This window comes from Antechinus flavipes, chromosome 1, assembly GCF_016432865.1.
Source record: "Antechinus flavipes isolate AdamAnt ecotype Samford, QLD, Australia chromosome 1, AdamAnt_v2, whole genome shotgun sequence".
NCBI lineage: Eukaryota > Metazoa > Chordata > Mammalia > Dasyuromorphia > Dasyuridae > Antechinus > Antechinus flavipes.
The window spans coordinates 350,310,456-350,332,100 of NC_067398.1; the positions used below are offsets into that span (position 1 = coordinate 350,310,456).

Here is a 21,645-nt window from a genome sequence, read left to right on the forward strand (position 1 = left end):
GGGGGAGCAGGAGCAGTTTACTTCTCATATCTTTTTTTGGGTAAGGTTTAGTTGCTATAATTTTGCAGCATTGTTCTTATTGCTTTGTTGTACTGTTCGTGTACATTATTGTGTATATTTTCTTGTCTCTGCTTAATTTCACTCTGAATTTTTGTAAGTCCATTTCCCCCCATCAGATGCATCATTTTTTATATCATAGTAATATTCCATTATGTTCCTGTGCCACAATTTATTTATTCATTCTCCATTTGTTAGCCATCTACTTTATTTCCTATTCTTTGCTATAACAGAAAGTGCTGCTTGCTATAAATAGTTTGGTACATATGGTACTTTTCCTTTTTGACAAATCCTCACGGGCCCCTGCTTATAAGGAAGGCATTGAAATCTCTGGGGCCCAGGCTATGGAAATTTTATTTATTTATTTATTTATTTGCTTAATTTCATATTTTCCAGAATGGTTAGACTACTTCACAGAGTATCTTCCTTCCTCATTGAGCTCAGCCTAACTATAGTTTTCTTTCTATTCTTTTTTTCTTTTGCTGAGGCAGTTGGAGTTAAGTGATTTGCCCAGGGTCACACTGCTAGGAAGTGTTAAGTATCTGAGACCAGATTTGAACTCAGGTCCTCCTGACTTCAGGGCTGGTGCTCTATTTACTGCCCCACATAGCTAGCCCTTTTCTTTCTATTCTTAACTCCTGTCTTTATATGAGGGAATTTCAACATACTTATTGTGGTTTTTCCTCAAATATCCTAACTATTTAGTTCTACTGACTTACTCTACATTTCCATCAGAGAAAGAGATGTTTAAATCCTTGTTCTTGTCATTACCCTCAGTGTTCTATGTCTTAGATATAAATGCCAAAATCCTTTATGGTATCATTCCATTTTTATCATTACATATTTCTATTTGCCTTAGAGCTCCAGGTCTGTTATTTATCATACTCTTCATTTCCTCCATTCCTGAGTGGTTTATTTGTTTGATTATTTATAAGTCATCACTCTTTTATTTCTTTTTTTTAAATTTTTAATAGCTTTTTATTTACAAGTTATATGCATGGATAATTTTACAGCATTGACAATTGCCAACCTTTTGTTCCAATTTTTCCCCTCCTTATTCCCTCCCCTCCCCTAGATGGTAGGATGACCAATACATATTAAATATATTAAAGTATAAATTATTTAATTTCTTAAAAATTTTTTTTAATTTAATTTTTTATCACATTTTGAGTTCTGATCTGTTTCCCTTCCTCCTTCCCAACCTTGAACTAGAGAAGGCTAACATTTGTCACACATAAATATGTGAAACCATACAATGCATACTTTCATATATTAGCTCTTTGTCTAGAAGTGAGTAGTATCTTCCTTCATAGGACCCTTGTAGTTTATTTGAATATTTATATTACTTAGAATAGCTTGGTAATTCAATTATTTTTCAAACATTACTGCTATTACAGTATTCTGTGTTCTCTTGATTCTGTTCCTTTTACTCTTCTTTATTTCATGTACGTTTTTACATGTTTTTTCTAAAATTAACCTGCTTCTCATTTCCTATAGCATAGTAGCATTCTATCACAATCATACTAAAGCTTATTCAGCCGTTTTCCATTTATTGGGCATCCCTTCAATTTCTAGTTTTTTGCCACATCAAAGAATGTTGCTTTAAATATTTTAGAACATGTAGGTCCTTTTCCTTTTTCCCTGATCATCTTGGAAAACGGACCTATTGCTGGATGAAAGGGTATACTTAATTTTATATCTCTTGGGCATAATTCCAGATTGCTCTTCAAGGTGTGTGGATCAATTCACTGTTCTATCAGTAGTGTATTAGTATCCCAATTTTCCATATTCCCTTTCAACATTTGTCATTTTGCCCATGTCATTTTAGTTAGTCTCATTGGTATAAGATGGTAGCTCTTAAAAGTTGCTTTAATTTGTATTTTTTTAATCATTAATGACTTACAGCATTTTTCATTATCACTATAGTGATTTTTTTTCTTCCCAAAACCTTCTGTTACATTCTTTGACCTTTTATCAGTTAAGAAATGATGCATATTATAAACTTTATCAAGTCCTCTAGATGTTTGAGTAGATCTTTATCTAAGAAAATATTTTCTTAATTTCTTAAAATAGTTTCCCAAATAAGTATAGAAGAATTACACATGTTTAACATATTGAATTACTTACCATCTTTAAGGGAAGGGGGTTGGGAGAAGGGAGGGAGAAAAAAATTGGCACACAAAAGTTTTGCAGGAGCAAACAAAGGAAACTATGCATATATTATTTTGAAAATAAAAATCTTTAAAATATTTTCCCAATTGGCTGCTTTCCTTCTAATCTTGGCTAAATGATTTTGTTCATACAAATTATTTTTAAATGAAAATATAATCTGAATTCATTTTATATTTTATAGTACTCTGTTTCTTGTTTATTCATAATATCTCTTGTCCATAGAACTGATAGATAATATATTCCAAGTTTTTTAAATTTATTTTTGATATTTCCCTTTATATTTAGGTCATGTATCCATCTTTATGTTATCTTGTTAAATGGTGTAAGATATTGATCTATCTATGCCTTATTTCTGCCATACTGTTTTCTAGTTTTTCCAACAATTTTTTTTTTAACCAAATAGGGAATACTTTTCCCAGAAGCTTAAATGTTTACATTTGTCAAACACGAGGTTACAATAATCATTTGCCACTTTGTATTGAATATCTACTCCATTCCACTGATCCAACACTTTTTCTTAGCCCAGTTCCAGATAAGCTGCTACTCTCAGGGCTTGCCTTTTTTTTGCTGACTTGGTGGAATTTGCCCAGCAGCATCTGTGCTTCCTCAGCTGTTGATTAGACCACTATACCTTGAGGTCAAATTTTTCCTAACAGTCTCCAAAATTGTCTTAATTGAGCAGCTGCTTGACTCCAACTTTTAATTATTTCTTCTTTTCTAAAATTCACTTTGAGGTATTATTTTAAGTTATTTGGGGGAGCTCTATAATTTCCTGTCTTATTCCACCATTTTCCCACAGTTTCTTCTGTCATCACCCATTTTTTTGGCTATTCTCTCCTCTTTTTCTTATCTCTACCCTTTGAATCAGTTCACTACCACAATGTCTACCTGATCACTGTGCAGTTACCAGTTATTCTTTGCCAAAACCCAACCGTGGATCACTCATTTTTCATCATATTCACAAATTACTGAATGGAATCAGAGAAAAAATCACAGAATTTTTGATTGGGTCTACTATAGACTTATTCATTTTTTCATTCACTTATTTATTTATTTTCTATTACAGCTTTGTGTTACATAATCTGATCTGGGCACTCACTGCAGTAAAGGAATCTTATTGACATCTCCCGAATTGATTCTCTTTTATATTTGCCAGAGAAACTGTTCAAAACCTTTCTTCAGCTTCTCCAACTGAGGATTTCTCATATTTCATTGAAAAAATTGAGGCCATTTCCTTTTCCTTTTCTTATGCCATTCATCTTTTTCCTCCCCACCATTTTCTCCTTTCTATTTTTGAAGAGGTGATTTTTCTGATCTCACCATTCCTTTCTAAAGGAAATGCTCCTTTTACCATCCCTACTCTATAATCTTTTTCTTTTTCTGATCCTTTTTCTACTGCCTACAAGCATGAATATTTCTTCCGCATCCTAAAAAAAACAAAATAACAACAACAAACCTCGCTTAATCCAGTCATCTCCCATGGTTCATATTTCAGTATTTCTATTTTTCTTAAGAGAGAATCTTCACTAGAAGCGTCTGCTTCTCTTCTTACTCTCTTTTCAACACTGCATTTTGGTTACTGACCCAGATCATTTCACTGTTATTGCGTTTTCTAAAATTACCAGTGGGCAAAATGTCATATCTTAAAGCCTTTCTCAATCCTCATCCTTCTTGACCTCTGTGCAGCTTTTGACATTTGATAACTGCCTTCCTCCCAGAGATTAGAGCTACTGTGTTAGTCCTGGAGTCAGAATGAATTGAGTGTGAATCCTGCCTTAGAGACTTATTTTTTACAAGATCCTGGGTAAGTCATTTAACCTCTGTCTCAGCTCTAAAATGGGGATAATAATAATATCTCCTTTACAGAGTTGTGATTATGCAAAGCACTTTGACTGTTTTTTTTCAGTCGTCTTTGCTAGATCTTCATATGTATTAACCCTAATAGTGGGTGGGGTTCCATCCTAGACCTCATTTTCACCTTATACTTTCTTGTTTGGTGGTCACATCAGCTTCTTTGAATTATTGTCTCTTTGTCAATGATTCTTTGATCTATATTTCCAGCCCCTTTTTTCCTCCAGAGTCTGCCCCAATCATAAGCCACCTTTTGAGTATCTTAAACTAACAGTCATACCCTTGTTCTTGTCAATACTCACAATATTTTATGTCTGTATTTATGTAAATACTGAAAACCTTAAACTTAATATATCCAAAACAACTCAATTGTTTTTTACTTCCAAGCCCATCCTTAATCCTAGTTTTTTCCATTTTTCTAATCACTCAGACTCACAACTTTGGTTTTTACTCAGTGAACACCTTATTGGTACTAATACCACATAAAACAATCTTCCTTCACATCTTCATACAGGTGCCACACTAATTCAGGCCCGTATCATCTCTTGCCTTATAGTCAATAGCCTACTAGTTTTTTCTTCCCCTCTTAAGTCTTTCACTAATTTGATTTATGTTACACTCATCTGCTTTTCCCAAAATGCAAATTTGGATATGTTGGCACTCCTACTCAGCAGTTTTAATGGCTCTCTTATTTCTTCTAGAAGTTAATTTTGCCATTAAAAGCCCTTTATATCTTACTTAGATGTTCTCTCTCCCATCAGAAGATGAGATCCTTGTGTGTAGGGATAGTATTTTTGCCTTTATTTATATTTGTAATATACTTAACCAATTCTTTGTATTACTAATACATAACACAGTGTTTAGCACATAATAAATGTTTGGTAAATACTTGTTCACTGCATGCTGAAGCCTTCCAACTTTGACTCTTTGTTTTTTTTGATCATTTTTCCTGGGTATAAAGTAAAATGTCAGGGTTTTTTTGATTAGTATATTTCTTAGTAATAGATTAGATGTTTTCTTTCATTTGATTAATCATTTCTAATTCATTTGGAAATTTATTAAGATTTTTTGACCATTTATAATGGTCAATAATGGTTAATAAATATTACTTTGGCAGTATATATTTGTGTTAGTTTCCTGTATATCTTGGATATTAAGACTTTTTTCAGAAATACAAAGTCCCTCTTTTCATTCTTTCCTTATCTTTGCTATATGTTAAATTTCTATACAAAAGCTTTTTGGTTTCATGTAATCATAATTCTTTTTTAATTGCCTCTTGTCGAATGAAGAACTCAACTCCAACTCATAATTGTGAGAAATATACAGTCTGCTATTAATTTTTTATATCATCTTTCATATTCATGTCAGTATTCATTAAAATATATTTGTGTCTAAATAGGTACTGAGAATACTGTGGTTGGTTGTCTTAAATTTTTTTACATTTTGTATCTATTTTGAAGAGAACTTTACTTTCTATATTTGTCTCTTGGATTTTGTAATTACTTCATAGAAATAGTATGGATTTTTATGGATTTATTTTGTGCCTGCAAGTTTATTGATGTTATTGTTTTAATTTCTTTATAAATTTCATAGGATTTTCTCAATAAACCATTATGATACCAGCCAGAAGAAAATTTTGCCTTTTTGACTTCTTTCTCTTCACATGGCTATTGCCAGCAGTTCTAAAATGTTTTGGATAATAGCAGAGAAAGAGGCATTCTGGCTTTATTGAAAGCTTCTAATGTTTGCCACCTTAGGTATTTTTCTTTTTCCTTTTTTTTGGTGGGGGGACAAAGTAATTGGGGTTAACTGACTACTAAAGTCACATAACTAGTAAGTGTTAAGTGTCTGAGACCAGATTTGAATTCAGGACCTCCTGACTTCAGAGCCAGTGCTGTATCCACTGCACTATCTAACTGCCCCAACTTTTAGGTATTTTTCACAGGAAATTTTATTTCATCATTTCCCTGTCCTATGAAGTTGATTTTTTTTTTTTTAATGACATTGTAAATACACTAAGTTGTATTATTCTTTGCCCAGTAAAATTTGACACCCACCCTATTCTGTTGTGATCCATGCTAAGAGAAAAAAGAAGTAAGATTTTAAAAGTTTCTCCATACATCTTTTTTTTTTTTTATAATTAATGTAATTGATGATATTTTTTTCTTTCTTTTTTTTTTAAATAACTTTTTATTGACAGAACCCATGCCAGGGTAATTTTTTACATTATCCCTTGTACTCACTTCTGTTCCAATTTTCCCCCTCTCTTCCTTCCTTCTCCCCCCCCCCCCCAGATGGCAAGCAGTCCTTTATATATTAAATAGGTTATAGTATATCCTAGATACAATATATGTGTGCAGAACTGAACAGTTCTCTTGTTGCACAGGGAGAATTGGATTCAGAAGGTATAAATAACCTGGGAAGAAAAACAAAAATGCAAGCAGTTTATATTCATTTCCCAGTGTTCTTTCTTTGGGTGTAGCTGCTTCTGTCCATCCTTGATTGATTGAAACTAAATTGGATCTCTTTATTGAAGAGATCCACTTTTGCATTGCTATTCCAGTCTAGTAGAAGTTTGAGCTTGAGAAATATAGTTAAATTATTTGCTGTCTGAAGATTAGTGAGTTGTTTCCAAATAAATTTGTTGTTTGTGAGTGGGCTAAACTTTTTGACTTTAATTCTGACTGCTCTGTGGTCAAGATAAATACATTGTATCCAATATAAATAAGGAAATGTTTCTTTTTTTCCCTCCATAGATAAAGGCTGTTTTATTCTGCAGAATCAATTACTGTACTTATATAGAGAGCTGTGTTTTTTAAAGTATCAAGTTTGTTTAACATCTGAAATAATATTTAACAGCCATTTTGATTTTGATTTATGGTTGGGATAGTTGGTATTTTGATAATGAATAGTAGGTTTCAATTAATAATTAAGAGTGGGAAAAGAGTATAAGCATCATTACAAATTGTGTATGCATTTCCTTTAAAAACTAATAATGAGAAGACTTGTAAATACTGTTTTTCCCCCTAAATTTTTAGGATATTAGTATTAGATCTTTTCTCTGAAATCTTAATTTAATTTTTCCCTCAGATGGACTTAATGCCCTTTATTAACAAAGCTGGATGTGAATGTCTTAATGAAAGTGATGAGCATGGATTTGATAACTGTTTACGCAAAGACCCTTCCTTCTTGGAATCTGACTGTGATGAACAGGTATTTAATATTTATCTTAAAATTTGGAAGCAATACTGAATGTTAAAGGGTCTCTGAATAGAAATTTGATAAGCTTTTTAGAGCTAAAAAAAAATGGTACCTGCTCCCAGTTTTCTATTCTCAAATAAATATCTTTTCCCTGACATTATAAAACAAAATAAACAAATAGGATTTTATTCCTATTGTTCCTAGAAAGCTTACCAAAAGTATCATTTTGCCTAGTCAAAGGAAACACTTTAAAAAAAAGTTAATTTACATCTTTTCGTTTTGTATCACCTGAAGTTCCTAATAAATGCCTTCTTCTATGACTTGCTTGGACTAATTCCTCATAACAAAAAATAAAAAAAAGAGAAAAAAAAGACAGTTTGACATAACTAAGAGTTTGAATATATCTGACAGGACAACTTTCCATCTCTGAAGAGATGAGACTGTTTCTCTTATTTGAGACTAAGCTTGGTTATTTTAATTTCACCGCATTCAGTTTAGATTATTTTGGTGGTGGTGATCTTAATATTTATACTGTTGCAATCCATCTTGTAGGAGTCAGGAACCATTCCATTTTATTAGAAGGACAAAGAATAATACTGATTGTTTTGGCAATCAGAGCATCTTAAGGGATTTACTATGAAATTATAGAATCAGATCACAAAGTATTTTTAATGCCAGATAAATGATATACTATATGGTAGGCCCTAGGAAATCAGTGAAGGTTTTGGAACAGAGAAGAAAGATTAATCTTGCTGCTGTAGAAAAGACATTTTAAAGAGGGAAAAAGTTTCACCTTTTTTTCTTTACCTGCTTAGAGCAGTGCTGGGCAGTCAGTAAATGCTCATGGATTGACTGCATTAAATATTGTTTAATGCAGTCAACATTTATTCAATTTCTACTCTGTATGAGGCTTTGTTTTAAAAAGCTTTGTGGGATGCAGAATTAAATTAAGTAGATTCTGGCCCTCAAGGGACTGTTGTCTATTAAGCAAAAGAAATTTCTATAGAAATAGCAAATATAATATACACTATGATAAAGATTTTAAAGTCGCAAAGAAACTGCTATTGTATACAGAGAGAATGTATGTATACATTTGTCTTTTCAAGGGTGACATTTATAGTTGTTCATTCTAATTGGTTTGGATTCTAAGTTCCCTTACTCTTAAGTCAAGGATAGGCAAAATCTTCTCAGTTTGACCAAAGTTCACCCACCTTTCACCTGACATATTCAGGGCATGCTAAAGAAGGATCTCATGAGAAGTTCATACCACTCAAATTAATTCTAGAAAATACATTATTAAGCAAAAGAATATTATCTGGAGTGCCTGGTTTTATACCACTAAGTATCAAACTAAATTTCAAGACAATGGAATGTTGATAAAAGAATATTGCTAGGAGAACCTAAATTTTTCAGAGTGAAATTTTTTTGTATTGCCAAAATTTCAACCTTACAAGCTGAAGTTAAATTATAATTACGAGGTAAAACGGTGTCAATCTGTTTCAGTTATATCTTTCACAGGATGAGGAAAATTATCCCATACAGATCTCTCACTGGCATTGGGGATATTTGATGTTTCTTATTTCTCCCATCTCTGAATGGGTGCCTTTCCTTTGTGATCTAATATAGTAGCTCTGGGGAGGAGAAATCTCAGCCCAGGGAGGAACTGAAACAACTTCATTTCATCCAGTTTTTCCTTGAATCTTTTTTTTTTTTTTAATTGTTATTTTTATTTCAGTCATTTCTCCTTTCTTATTGCACCTACCTTTCCTTGTAACAAAGAAAAAGTTGTAGGTAAAACCAAATGATACTGCACATCTTATATCCGTAATCCCTCCCTCTAACTTTTATATAAAAGTGGAGGTAAATGGTTCATCAACAATTTTTCACAAATGAGCCTGATAGTTAATTAAAATTCAACTGACTTATCATGTATATAATTTTCCTGAATCTTCTTGCTTCATCATGCATGGGTTCCTTGGAGACTTCTCATCACATTTCCCTGAGCTACTCATGTTCATGTTTTCTTATAGAATGTTTTTATTTCAACATTTCTTTGGAATCTTCATATTCCATTATATTCATATGCCATAATTTGTTCAGCTGTTCCCCAGTTGATGGGCATATATTTCATTTTCAGTTTTTTTGTGACCAGAAGACGTGTTACTGTAAATATTTTAGTGTTCATGGGATCTATTTCCGGCTTTGACCTTCTTGGAAAATATACTTAGCAATGGCATGATCAAATGATTTATGAACAGTTGAGGCATTTTTCTTGCATAATACCAAATATATATTTTTTAAAATAGTTAATTCACGGTTCCACTAATAGTATATAAATGTTTTCTGTCTTTCCACAGTTCTTGCATTATGAACTATTTATATATTTTATTGACCCTCTTACTTTGAGGGGTATGAGGTAAAAAATGAAATGTTGTATTCTATATTTCTTTTATTTTTAATCTACTTTGGGGACAGAGATTTTTAATGTTAAAAGTATGCACACCTATAAAAGTAATTTTTTTTTCTGCTAGCTTTTGATATTTTATGTGAATTTTTTTCTCACTGCATAAACTTTTCATGATAATGAAACTTATATTTTCTTCACAGCTGCTTATTACTGTGGCTTTCAATCAACCTGTTAAGCTTTATTCCATGAAATTTCAAGGGCCAGATAATGGTGAGTAAGTAGCCCTTTTTTTGACTGTCAGATTTAAAATTTTTAGTTATTCAATTTTTTGTTAACTTTTGACTGAGAATTATATAGGAGTGAGGAGTGTTTGACATCTTTAATGACATGAACAGAAGAGTAGTATTTACTATTCATTACAGAATCTAAATTTTGCATTTGGAATTCTAGTTTTGATTTTTTAAATATACTAGAGTGGCATATCTAAGTTGAAGTGGATAAAAATTGGTTTACTCTAAAAATGAATTTTAAATACATTCTTCTTAATTTAATATTTTTATAAAATTTTAATAGATTATTAAATGTTGAAATCAGGTTTAATTGTTTTAACAACTCTTAGATGTATAACTTTTTATTAAAAAATCAAAACATAATGGTGCAAAAGACCTTGTTTTCTTGAACTAATCTTTTTTGTGCTCTCCAATGCCTATTTTAATTCTTTGCAGGTAATATGTATTCTAATTGAATGTTTGTTGAATGAATACAATTCTACTTTGTTTTTAAAATAAAGTAGTTAATTTGATTATAAATGATTAGCATGGGCATTTATGATAGATTTGGATTAATTTTTTTTATAGCAAGATGGCATTTTCTTTTAAAATGGGAATATATTAAAATTGTGGGTTAAAAAGGGAAATATATTTAAAGTTGACCATTAGGTAGTAACCCTCCTCTATGATTTGAAAAATCAAGTTGACTGTGAAGTCTTTGGGATTCCAAGTAGGCCTAAATTTAGCTTTGGAAACCCAGGTTATTAGAGGTAATGTTTCCTTAACAAATATGGCAGCATATTCTGCCTTATAACAGATTATACGAATAGTTAGCACATATGTAAGAGTTATAGTAACAAGAAATAATTGTTTTGAGATTATTAGATAGTAAAGTTGTGAGGGAAGAAAGGAAGCTTTGGCCATCATATAATTCCAGAACTTGAAGAGTTTCCCTTTTTTGAGCAAGCAGATAATTTCTCAGTTCTGAGCAAGTTAGCTTAGTGACCTTTAAAAAATTTTGGTTTCCTACTGTTGGGATGTTGATTCCTTTGTTTTATTTCACTAGGTCTTAGTTTCCATATCTGTAAAATGATGTTGGATTTAATCTTCAAAGTACTTTTTGGTTTTAAAGTTTATAATCCTTAAAACTCCCTTATCAGCTAAGTTTCTGATTCTTTCCCACTCTTCAAATTTAATTTATAAAGAGAGATTTTAGTATGCTCTAAAAGTTAGGAGAAATTATTAATGTTGATAGTTCATTAAAAAAATCCCCAAAATTAAATTTGATATTCATTATTCTAGTGTGATTTCAAAGCCTTTTTGCTTGTATGTCCCCACTTATACATAATCTTTTAAATCTTAAGATCTGAATAATTATTGGATGTTAGCAGACTATTTAAAAGTTTCCATACAAAGTTTTTGATTTGTAGGTTTAAAAAAAACTTATTATTTTTTGTAGGTCAGGGTCCTAAGTATATAAAAATCTTTATCAATCTACCCCGATCTATGGATTTTGAAGAGGCAGAAAGAAGTGAACCAACTCAAGCTCTGGAACTAACACAAGATGATATTAAAGAAGATGGTATTGTCCAACTTCGTTACGTTAAATTCCAAAATGTTAACAGTGTAACTGTAAGTAATATTTCATGAAAGTATCAAAAAGATTTGTTAATGATAGTTTGTTTTTAGACATAGTAATTCTGAAATCATGTGTGTAACTAATCATTCCTTTGCATTCTTTTCAAAGTTTGTTGATATATAAGTAGCCTCTGAAACACTATTGATAAGTGATTATCCAGTCTCCAGAGGGAATCTCTAATGATGGAAAGTTCATTACCTGACAAGGAGAGCTCTAAATGTTAAAGCTTTATATCAGGCTCCCTGTAATTTATACCCAATTAATCCTACTTTTGCCTTCTACAGCGCCACAGAAATTTTAAAGAATTAAATAATTCCATTTTGTGTGTGTGTGTGTGTATGTGTTTGCATATATTCCTATAGATGTATAGATATATGTCACTAGGCTTATTGTTTTTCTTTTAAATTTGTGAATTCCTTTTCTGTCCTCAAAGATGAAGGCAGTACTGATTGAGGGGAAAATTATGGACTACTAATAATTCATGTTTTGACATGTGGAAAATGTTGGTTTAATTTGAATCAACTTTTTTAAAGGTAAATTGTTTTTTAAAATTATTTAATTCTTTAAAATTTCTATGGCGCTGTAGAAGGCAAAAGTAGGATTAATTGGGTGTAAATTACAGGGAGCCTGATATAAAACTTTAACATTTAGAGCTCTCCTTGTCAGGTAATGAGCTTTCCATCATTAGAGATTCCCTCTGGAGACTGGATGATCACTTATCAATAGTGTTGCAGAGGTTACTTATATATCAACAAACTTTGAAAAGAATGTAAAGAATGACAGCCAGGGTAATGAATGATAAAAATTAAATGAATGAAATTCATTGGATAAGGAAGACTTTGAAATGTACAGTGGTAGGAATAAGTTTCTTTAAATTTCATTTCTGTTCTTTTGCTTTTACCTCTAATGCAATTTAAAATATAGTCCAAGGAAATTATTTTGTAAATATAAAAAAAAAATCTTACTTTTTGCATGTTTGTCAAAAATTCATATAAAAATATTTTTTTACTTCTTTATTGTAGTTATTTGTTCAGTCCAATCAAGGTGAAGAAGAAACAACAAGAATTTCATATTTTACATTTATTGGTACTCCAGTTCAAGCAACAAATATGAATGACTTCAAACGAGTAAGTTTGTTTTAAATAACAATTTCCTGGAGGAATCATAAAGTCTAAAGACAATATTCTTTAAAGCAAATATAAGCACATTTATTTTGTTACTATTAAGTGACAAAATCTTCTATGGTGAAACAATGTGAAATTAAAGTTAGATTATCAAATAAGATGTATTGTCTCATCAGCTAAAAAGTACCTTGTTGGATTTAGTAACTATCTTTAACAACTAATTCTTTTTGGTACACTGGGTATTGGCTAATAGTATTTTAGACAAGTTACAGTGGAAATGATAGAAAGGTGGCTGGCATTAATATTGCTAGTATTTGGTGCTTAAAGGAATTGGAATGAATGATATATCTGACTGCCAAGTAATAAGCACCTTGTATTGAACAACTTTCAGGTTGCAGTGTTAGTAAGATTTTCATTGTTGTTTTATTTGAAGATTTATTTAAAAAAACAAAGCAGTTTGAGGAATTTGTATAGAAAAAGTGCATTTCACTGGAACTAATCTGATATTCTTAATATAAAAGACAACTTATATTTTAATATCAATTGACCTTTATTGAGAATTCTTAATATATGTGATAGCTTTGGTGACCTAAGATGTAATATTTAAATAGAAGTTTTCTTATAGGAGTGACATCTCTCCAGACTGGAGCATACACATGTCAACTCATTCCATCTTAAGAAAACACTTCATTGTTAATACCACTAGGCCAGTAACTAGTTTAAACTTGAAGATTCTAGAAGCATGGAACCTGATAATCACCACTAGTATCATAAAAATCTAAATTCTTAACTCAAAAACATTTATTATCTACCATGTGCCAGGCAATGGCTCTACAAAAACAAATATGAGAGATTTTTTGGCATTAAGGATTATTTTCTACTAGGGGTATACATGTTCACAGATAGGTATTTAGAACATATACAGAATAAATACATAGTAACTGGGGGGACTGAGAAGGAAGGTCGCACTAAACCACAAATCAGTTGAGTTCTCTGGAAGGGAGAAGGTGAGTTTGAGCTAAGCCTTGAAAGGATTGGTTTCAAAGAATGGAGGTGAGGAAGCTGATTAGTTCAGGAGTGGGGGATGCTTGTGTCCTTTACTGTAAATATTTTTAATGAATCACATGTTCTTTATAAAACTGAAAATTGATAAATATCTCAGCTAGGTATTAGTGGGAGGCCATGGAATACTGGAAAGAGTGCCAAATTTCAGGCCAGAGGGCTCAGATTCAAATCTCAACCCTGTCTTGGGACAAGTCATTGACTTGCTTGAACTTCATTTTTATCTGAAAAATGAGGTTGGGGCTGTGAATCTATAAGCCTATGATCAAATCACATTCCCAAGTAGTATCATAATTTAAAGTATGATTAACTTTCTGGAACTATTTTATCATTTCAAACAGGAATAATTATATCTCTAACTATATGAGTAGGATGAAGGGTCAAAAAATAATTACCCATGGAAGAAATTTTGATCTGAACAAACAACAACAACAAAAAACCCCTGTTCTTAATTGACTGCTTTTAAGTCAAATGATACTTTGTTTAAACAGATCTTAACTATACCTCTTCTGGAGTTATCTGATGTCCTGTTTCTCTCAAGTCCTTGCTTATAGTCTATTTGTAGGTTATTATCCTGTAAAAGATATATGTTTATATTTCTATTTTTCTAGCCTGATGTAATTGATCCTCATCCCTTACCACAATTTATATCAATAATTGATTTCAAAGATACTTTTTATATATTCACACATAATCTTCATAACTACCTTTTTCTTTGCATCTACCATCTGTCCATATTCTTTCTTTTTTTACTTGTATAAGAGTCATGTCTTTCTGGTCTTTATTCATGTACTTTCACATCTAGTCTAGTCATCTTTATTTTCATTTGTCAAACCAATATTAGTCTCTTCTTTTAAGACCAGTTCATGACCTGCTTCCTTTAGGATGTCCAGCAAGGTGTTAGAAGCATACATTCTTGACTTGGGTGCCTGTTTATTTTAGTATTTTGCTACATATATATCTCATTAGTTTGTTTAATGGTCTTGTTATTTAAATGGTTTTATACGCTTCATACATTTTTTTTTTAAGTTTTCCTTCTCCATTCCTATTCCTTTAATATAGAATGTTGAGCTAATGTTAATTGACAGGCTATTTGAATTTAGTTAATATTACATGTCCCATTTTTCCCCTTTTATAGCCACTTATTTATTGTTTTTAGTGAAGATTTTTCAGTGGTATATGTGATTATCAGTTGAGTTGATTGAAAGCAAAAGATCAGTCAAAAAGTAGGGATTTTTGTGGCATTTGTTTTGAGTTTTTCTTTCGAATTGATGGTTGACATTCTATAGCGTAAGAAATGCTTATGTATGAAAAATAAGTTTTGACATGAAACTCAACACCTCTTTATATAACTGTATTTAACTACTGGAGATACAAGTGAAATATAAAACACATTTCTTGTTAACTAAAAGAATTTTTGGTCTAGTTAGGGAGGCAGAGATATAAATACTTGGAAAGTTACATAAAACATTTGGAAAGTTACCCAACCAATGATGATGAAAGAAGTATCACAAAGGCACTTACTACAAGATTAATATAGCGACCAGTCTCAGTAGTTATATAGGTGACTGGTCCTGTAAATTCAAAAGAAATATTTTCTGGGAAGTCTTCATGGCAAGATAAGACTCCAGCCAAGCTGTTTAGTTGTGATTGGAGAGAGGCCATGTCATTCATTCAGCAAAAAAATTGTATAATTGCAAAGCACTTGAGGAGATTCACAAACAACAATCTCTGCCCCATGGGCTTTTTATAAATTGGAATAAATGGCATGAGCAAAGGCATGGAATTTGGAAAGCATGAGGGATGCTGACAAGTCCAGAAGTATAACAGTCTCTTCCCTTTTCTTGTTTGTTTACTCAGTCCAAATTTAAGTGGGCTTATTAATAAGATTTTTTTTCAGGTCAAGTTAAAATTAACCTAGGGAGTTCTATTTAGTACATTGAAGAAATATTTGATGTGTGTAGTGAAGCAACTAGCAGTGAATGTTTTGTTATAACACTTTTGAAGAGTAGAAAATAGAATCTTTTAACTTTATTATCTTGGGAGTGAGGGAGGAGTTGTTTCTCATTGTGTTACCAACATTGTATCTTTAAGATGACTCAAGTTCAGGTGATACCAAAGGAGGCACATTTAACTGTCAACAGAATTTTTTACCTTAGAACTCTCATTCTTCATCCTACTAGGTATTTGCTATCATGTGATTTCTCAGGCTACATAAGAATTGATTTGAAATAAAGAGTATGTAAAATTACCATTATTGATTTCAGATTGGATTGTTGCAATACTTGTTACAATTAGTTTTTAATGCATATCCAGAGAAGAGGATTATTTTATGAATTTTAATTAGAAGGGGAAATAATATGGAAAATCCCCAATGTTATATAGAGTGAAACGCTTGCAGTCTAAAATCTGGGGAAATAGAGTGGGGATTTTTTTGGTGCTAAAATATGCTATTTAAGTAGATTGCTTTGTTTTATTACTTTTTATTAAAACTAAATGTAATTGTCAATAAATCAGCAAAAAATAGGTATTTCAAAATCAGCAAAAAAGTAGGTGCTTTTCCTCTTTCTATTTGTATGTAGGAATGATACTCATATAAAAAGCCAGATTTTTATTACTATAATAAACCTATACTTCCCCTTATTCTCTAAATTGGCCACTCACATTTGCCAGCTATATTCGTAACACTTTTGTCTGTTTATTTTTCAGCTGATTAATCCAACTCAAATGAACTAAAAACACAGAAGATTTTTTTAAATGAAGTAATATAAAGATTGATCTTGTCCCCTCTTTGCTTCTCTGCTCATCTAGCACCTGTCTGCTCTCACCCTTTCCACAGTATCACCATTGGTGGTGCAAGAGCCTTCTCTACAGCTCCTATCATCTGGATCAGCCTTCTTGTATCCATATTTCATCAGCCTTCTTTCTTCAATTCCTATCTTAGTTGTTTCTCTCACTTGGGCTATTAATTTTGTTTTCTTTACAACTAAATGCTTTTATTTATTCACCATACCATGTGTCTTATACTACTTTCTGTTAATTTTTAATTTTCTGCTGTTTTGTACTTAATTTCACAAAGCATTTTAAAGAAGTTGTACTTCTAATCATGATTTGAAGTACAATTATATTTGATTTTTATATATGCTAAATTAATGTGATATGAAATAATCAGTCCTGAAGGCTGCTGTAGTTTTTGTTTTAGGATATCATGTATCCTTTAGTTAATTTTATTTAGCAAATTAAGTATTGGTTAACCCATGATAGCATTTTCAGGTTATTTTATGCTCACATAATGTTTTGGGTAGATTTTGAGTATTGGAGAAGGGTGGGGATGAGGGGGACAAGAAGAGGAGTGTGTGGATGTGCAATGTTTTAATGTATTTCTGATTAATTTTGTATTCTGATAGATTGGAAGGCTTTTAAGAGGCAGTTATTTCTTTTTTACTTTTGATTTAATTTAATGTGTATTTTAAACTTAAAAGAACTTAGATTAAAGTTATATTGTGATTCAGGATAACAGAAAGCTCCAGGCCAAATGTAGGGTAGGGGTAAATATTAAAAATAGAAGGCAGTCTGAATCTTGTTCTAAAAATCTAAATCTTTAGCATCAGTATTGATGGACTTTAGATGCTGTTAGGAGAGTGATGTATGAATCTCAGAGAAGAAGGAAGAAAACCTTTTAGGGCTTGGGGGTGGGAAATCCAAATGTACTGGTATGCTTAATTTCTTTTTTTTACAGAGAGTACACATTGGCAAGTTGAGAGGTATCAACCTGTGAAACCAGTATGCAGATTTGTATCTTCACTGTTACACATCTGCTAACATTTTAATATTTAATATATTAGTGAGGGATTTTTTTTGGTTTTGTTTTGTTTGCTTAATCCAAAAGCTCATTGTTGTGCTTATTGCCACAATAATACAAGTGAAGAATAAATGCTTTTAATAATTTGTTTATATTCATTTCTTGAGACTATTGAGTCTTTTACTGTCTTTGATAGTTCTTACATACTCTTTACTTCTTTCCCCATTTCCTATTCTTAAAACTCTGTATGCTATTATTAGTTTTAAAAAAATTCTTGATGTAATTCTTTCTGGAATCAAAAGTCCATTTTTGTTGGTCATTAGAATAATTACCCATATATAGGAGAAAAACTTGCACTGGAGTCCTAGAATGCTAGAGCCAAGAAAGGATCTTGGAGATCATATGATCTATTCTCGAACCCAAAAATGACCTTTAAAGCAGTAATTGGCAGCCTGAACATAGTTTCTAATGATGTAGGCTGAGCCATATTCTTTATCTTTTAGATTTGTCATGTATAGGGTGTCCCAAAAGTCTTAATGCAGCTTTGAGCTTTTAAAGCTTAATGGTGATAAGAAAGAAATTAAAGTTAAGGTTTGATAACTTAAAACTGCACTAAGATTTTTGGAACACCCTATATATTGGTGACTTGACATGAATGTTGCATGATAAAGAATACCTGCTGTTGTCAGGAGATATTTTTTAAATGGTAAATTGCAGTGCATTTTATATTCACCTATTTCTGCTTTTAAAAATGCAATTTCTTTGGTTGTAGACTTTTAGGATTAAGTGCTATTAGGATGTAAATTTTATAATTTGATTCTAAAATAGACTTAAATAGTCTATAATAAAGTTTTAGAACTTTGTATTTTTTATTGAAGCCAGTATGCCAGATCCAACTGAAAACAACTAAATATAGTAGAACTTTGTGCATCAAGGAAAGTAGATCTCTCCCTATTGCAGAAATTAGTTGTTTTCCGATGGCCTTTTTATTGCATGTTTGTTACTGTCGAAGAAATTTAGAAGCTTGTCAACAGCATGCAGATAGATATTTAGCATAATGTTAACTTCAAACTTTTTAATAGGCACCTAATTAAAATATTTTAATAGTATGAAAAATATGTTCTGCTTCACTTATATAGAAGCCTTCTGTTTTGCTTACTTTTCTGAATTGCCAACCTTGCTTGGAAAACTGTGTGGAGTAACCAGAAAAATTCCGCATGTGTTTCATTTAATCTTTGGGGGTCACAGTTTGCTCCATCATTGTAAATATATTGCATGCCAAAAAAATCCAGTGATAGAAATTAACACTTTTTTTGGGGGAGGGGTGACAAGAGGAAGGTCTGTTTTGTTTATATTATTTATATTTCCAAAGAAAATTAAGTAAAGTTACTTTTCTTTCCAGGTAGTTGGTAAGAAAGGAGAAAGCCATTAAGATGCAGAAGACACTGGAAAGACCTTATTGCAATCAAAATGGATCTTCACTTTATCTACGGCTCCTGGATAATTGCTTGACCCTAGCCAGAGACTGTCAATGTTTCCTTTAATGCCATTACCAATAAATCATTGCTTTTGTTCAGATGGTTTCACTAGTGTTTCTATTGTAATCTTGATACATGTATTTGTAAATAAAAGTCATTACTTTTGCCAAATTTAATTTTTGTCATTTTAAGTATATAAAAATTTTTACTTTCCATTTGTTTTGAAATTTTCTGGCTTCTGGTTTTAGGAGACTTAATGTATCTTATGTTATACTGGCTGACAGTTGACTTTAAAATTGAGAAACTGTCATAATTAAGGGTTATCTGTTTATGAGAAAATAGCAGTTTAATACAGTAAAAATTTGAAATGCAAGGAACTGGGAAGAATGGATTTTGAAGTACCCATATTTGTATTATGTAATATTTTTATTAAAGAACAGTTGGTTATCTAGGGAAATAGGAATTTTACATGATCTTTTGCATAGACTTAAGATTTAACTGTCTACACATGTTACCTACAAATTATTAGATTATAGGACTGAAAATTCCTAGGTCTAATCATTTATCGTACCAAGATTTTTATGCCCTCTGAATCATTTGTGAGTCACCATTTCATTTGTTGTGGCAATGTGGACATTAATCATTAGGTAAAAATATAGTACTTGAAATTAAAAGTCTATTAGTGTCATTAAATAAAGTTATTTCTATTATTTCATTCATTTAACAAATATTCATTGTGTTCACTACCTAAATATTCAATGTGATTGTAGAGATGATGTTTCTGGGGTAAAATAGCAAAAGGAGGAAGAGTATGGTTGGAGTAGCAAAATAATGTATAGTCACTTAAAGGATGCTTCAAAAACAATTTTGAGAAATTTGACAGATATCGTAGAGGAACCAAAGTTTGTTGTCATTTTGAGCTGTAACTTTAAAGCATTGGTAAATTTACTTTAAAAATATCCCTGAATATTTTAAAAATTGAATGACTATAAGAATACCCCTGGCACCTATAATTGTTTAGTTAAAGTAACTGAGTGATGTCAATTTGACTTTTGTGGGGGTATGTATTTAGGAAGAGAGTAGAGATTCTTTTTTGTCTAGTAATAGGTTTGATTTTGACTTGGGAAGATTAATATGTTTAAATATATAGCTTTCTGGGCGTAAATCATGCAGAAAATCTAGCAATGATTTCATGAAACACATGTACCAGTAGAAGTTGCTCATTTTTATGTACTGTTGCACATTCGATGGACTAAAGTGATGCCTTTATTTCTTATGTACTAAATAGTTATGTTACCTTGGGTGAAGTAGAGGCAAAAGAACCAAGAGATATAAGGCATATAAGACTATGTGTAGAGAATATCCAATGAATCACTTCTGAAGTTTAGGACAAGATGAATAGTAAGAACTATTTCTGTTACAGTTTTGTACACAACTACCTTTTTGGGTGATTGTTAAAGTGCCTCATCTTACATATTGCTGACCTCATACTATTTATACTTGATGATTTGATAACCCAGTGATAGTGATTTTTTCATATTTGTAAAGGATTGGACATCAGACCTATATTGTTTATGTAACTTTTCTATAACTTAATTGGTACTTAATATACAAATCTTCCATAATACAAATTGTAAATAGTTTTAAATGAATGTTTATAGGTAACTGTAAAATGTTTCACTTAATGGGGAGTTTTAATACTATAATAAACATGTCATCTTGACATAACTTAAAGTACCAAGCTGAAATCCTGATGTTTTCTCATGCTAAGAGAGTTAAAATCTAAAAATTATTTGGAACTGCCTAAAGGGATAAAAGCTGCCTTGGGAAAATATAGCCATAATCATTTTAACTAAAGCTCATTTGAACTTGCCCATTAAACAGAAAACTTTCTTGAGGAAGTAAGATGTAGAACTAAAATTTTTAGTTAGGAATAGTGAAACCTCTCTAGCATTTGGGAAAACTTTTGATATTTCATAAGCTTTTGATGTTATAAATCAATAAATTTGTTTTTTACATTTGATTCATCTTTTCTAATTTAAAATAAAATTTGTCTGGGTTCTGATTAATAATCCTACACTTCTCCCAGGTTACCTATGTCTTGTCTGGAATATATCACTTCTCAGTAAGAGTATGCCATATAATGTACAGAGTGACAATTTAATACAAGACACTGTACCTACCAAGTGCACTGATTAGACCTTGCCTTTGTAAAACTTTCAAAGCTGTGTTTTCATTACTACTGCTATAAATCTGATACTAGAACTTCTGCCTAACATTCATAAAATATGGACTGGAGTGTTATAGCAGTCAATTTGTCTAATAATAATATGACCAAAACATTGAAAATGAGTTACTTAAAAGTTGAATATTGCTGTGAATATTTAAAGTGAGAAAAAAGTTGACAGTTATTCATGTTGCTTGTTGAGAATTGAGGTTTTGGATGAGGTTTTTGATGTAGTCCTTTGATCCTTAATAATCACATTAGAAGAATATTTAATAGGTTTTGTTGTATAAGTAATAGTCAATGGATAATTAAAATTTATATGACTTCTGACTTGGCAGTTCTTTTGGAGAGGGGAA

General features: G+C 31.3%; 1 protein-coding gene across 4 annotated transcripts in view; it reads left to right on the forward strand.

Moving 5' to 3' along the window:
- The window catches only part of TXNL1 (thioredoxin like 1), a 45,706-nt gene extending 25,929 nt beyond the window's left edge, over positions 1–19,777 (forward strand). The window contains exons 4-9 of one of the 4 annotated variants that reach the window (XM_051969587.1): positions 7,171–7,293; positions 9,889–9,958; positions 11,417–11,589; positions 12,619–12,723; positions 17,522–17,565; positions 18,987–19,777. In XM_051969587.1, the coding sequence (XP_051825547.1) occupies positions 7,171–7,293; positions 9,889–9,958; positions 11,417–11,589; positions 12,619–12,723; positions 17,522–17,560 (510 nt within the window). In that variant the 3' untranslated portion in view covers positions 17,561–17,565; positions 18,987–19,777. Of the gene's footprint in view, positions 1–7,170; positions 7,294–9,888; positions 9,959–11,416; positions 11,590–12,618; positions 12,724–16,491; positions 16,795–17,521; positions 17,566–18,986 lie in introns of those variants that run through there. The other 3 variants (XM_051969588.1, XM_051969590.1, XM_051969589.1) reach the window with 3 other exon arrangements.
- The last annotated feature ends 1,868 nt before the right edge of the window (positions 19,778–21,645 follow it).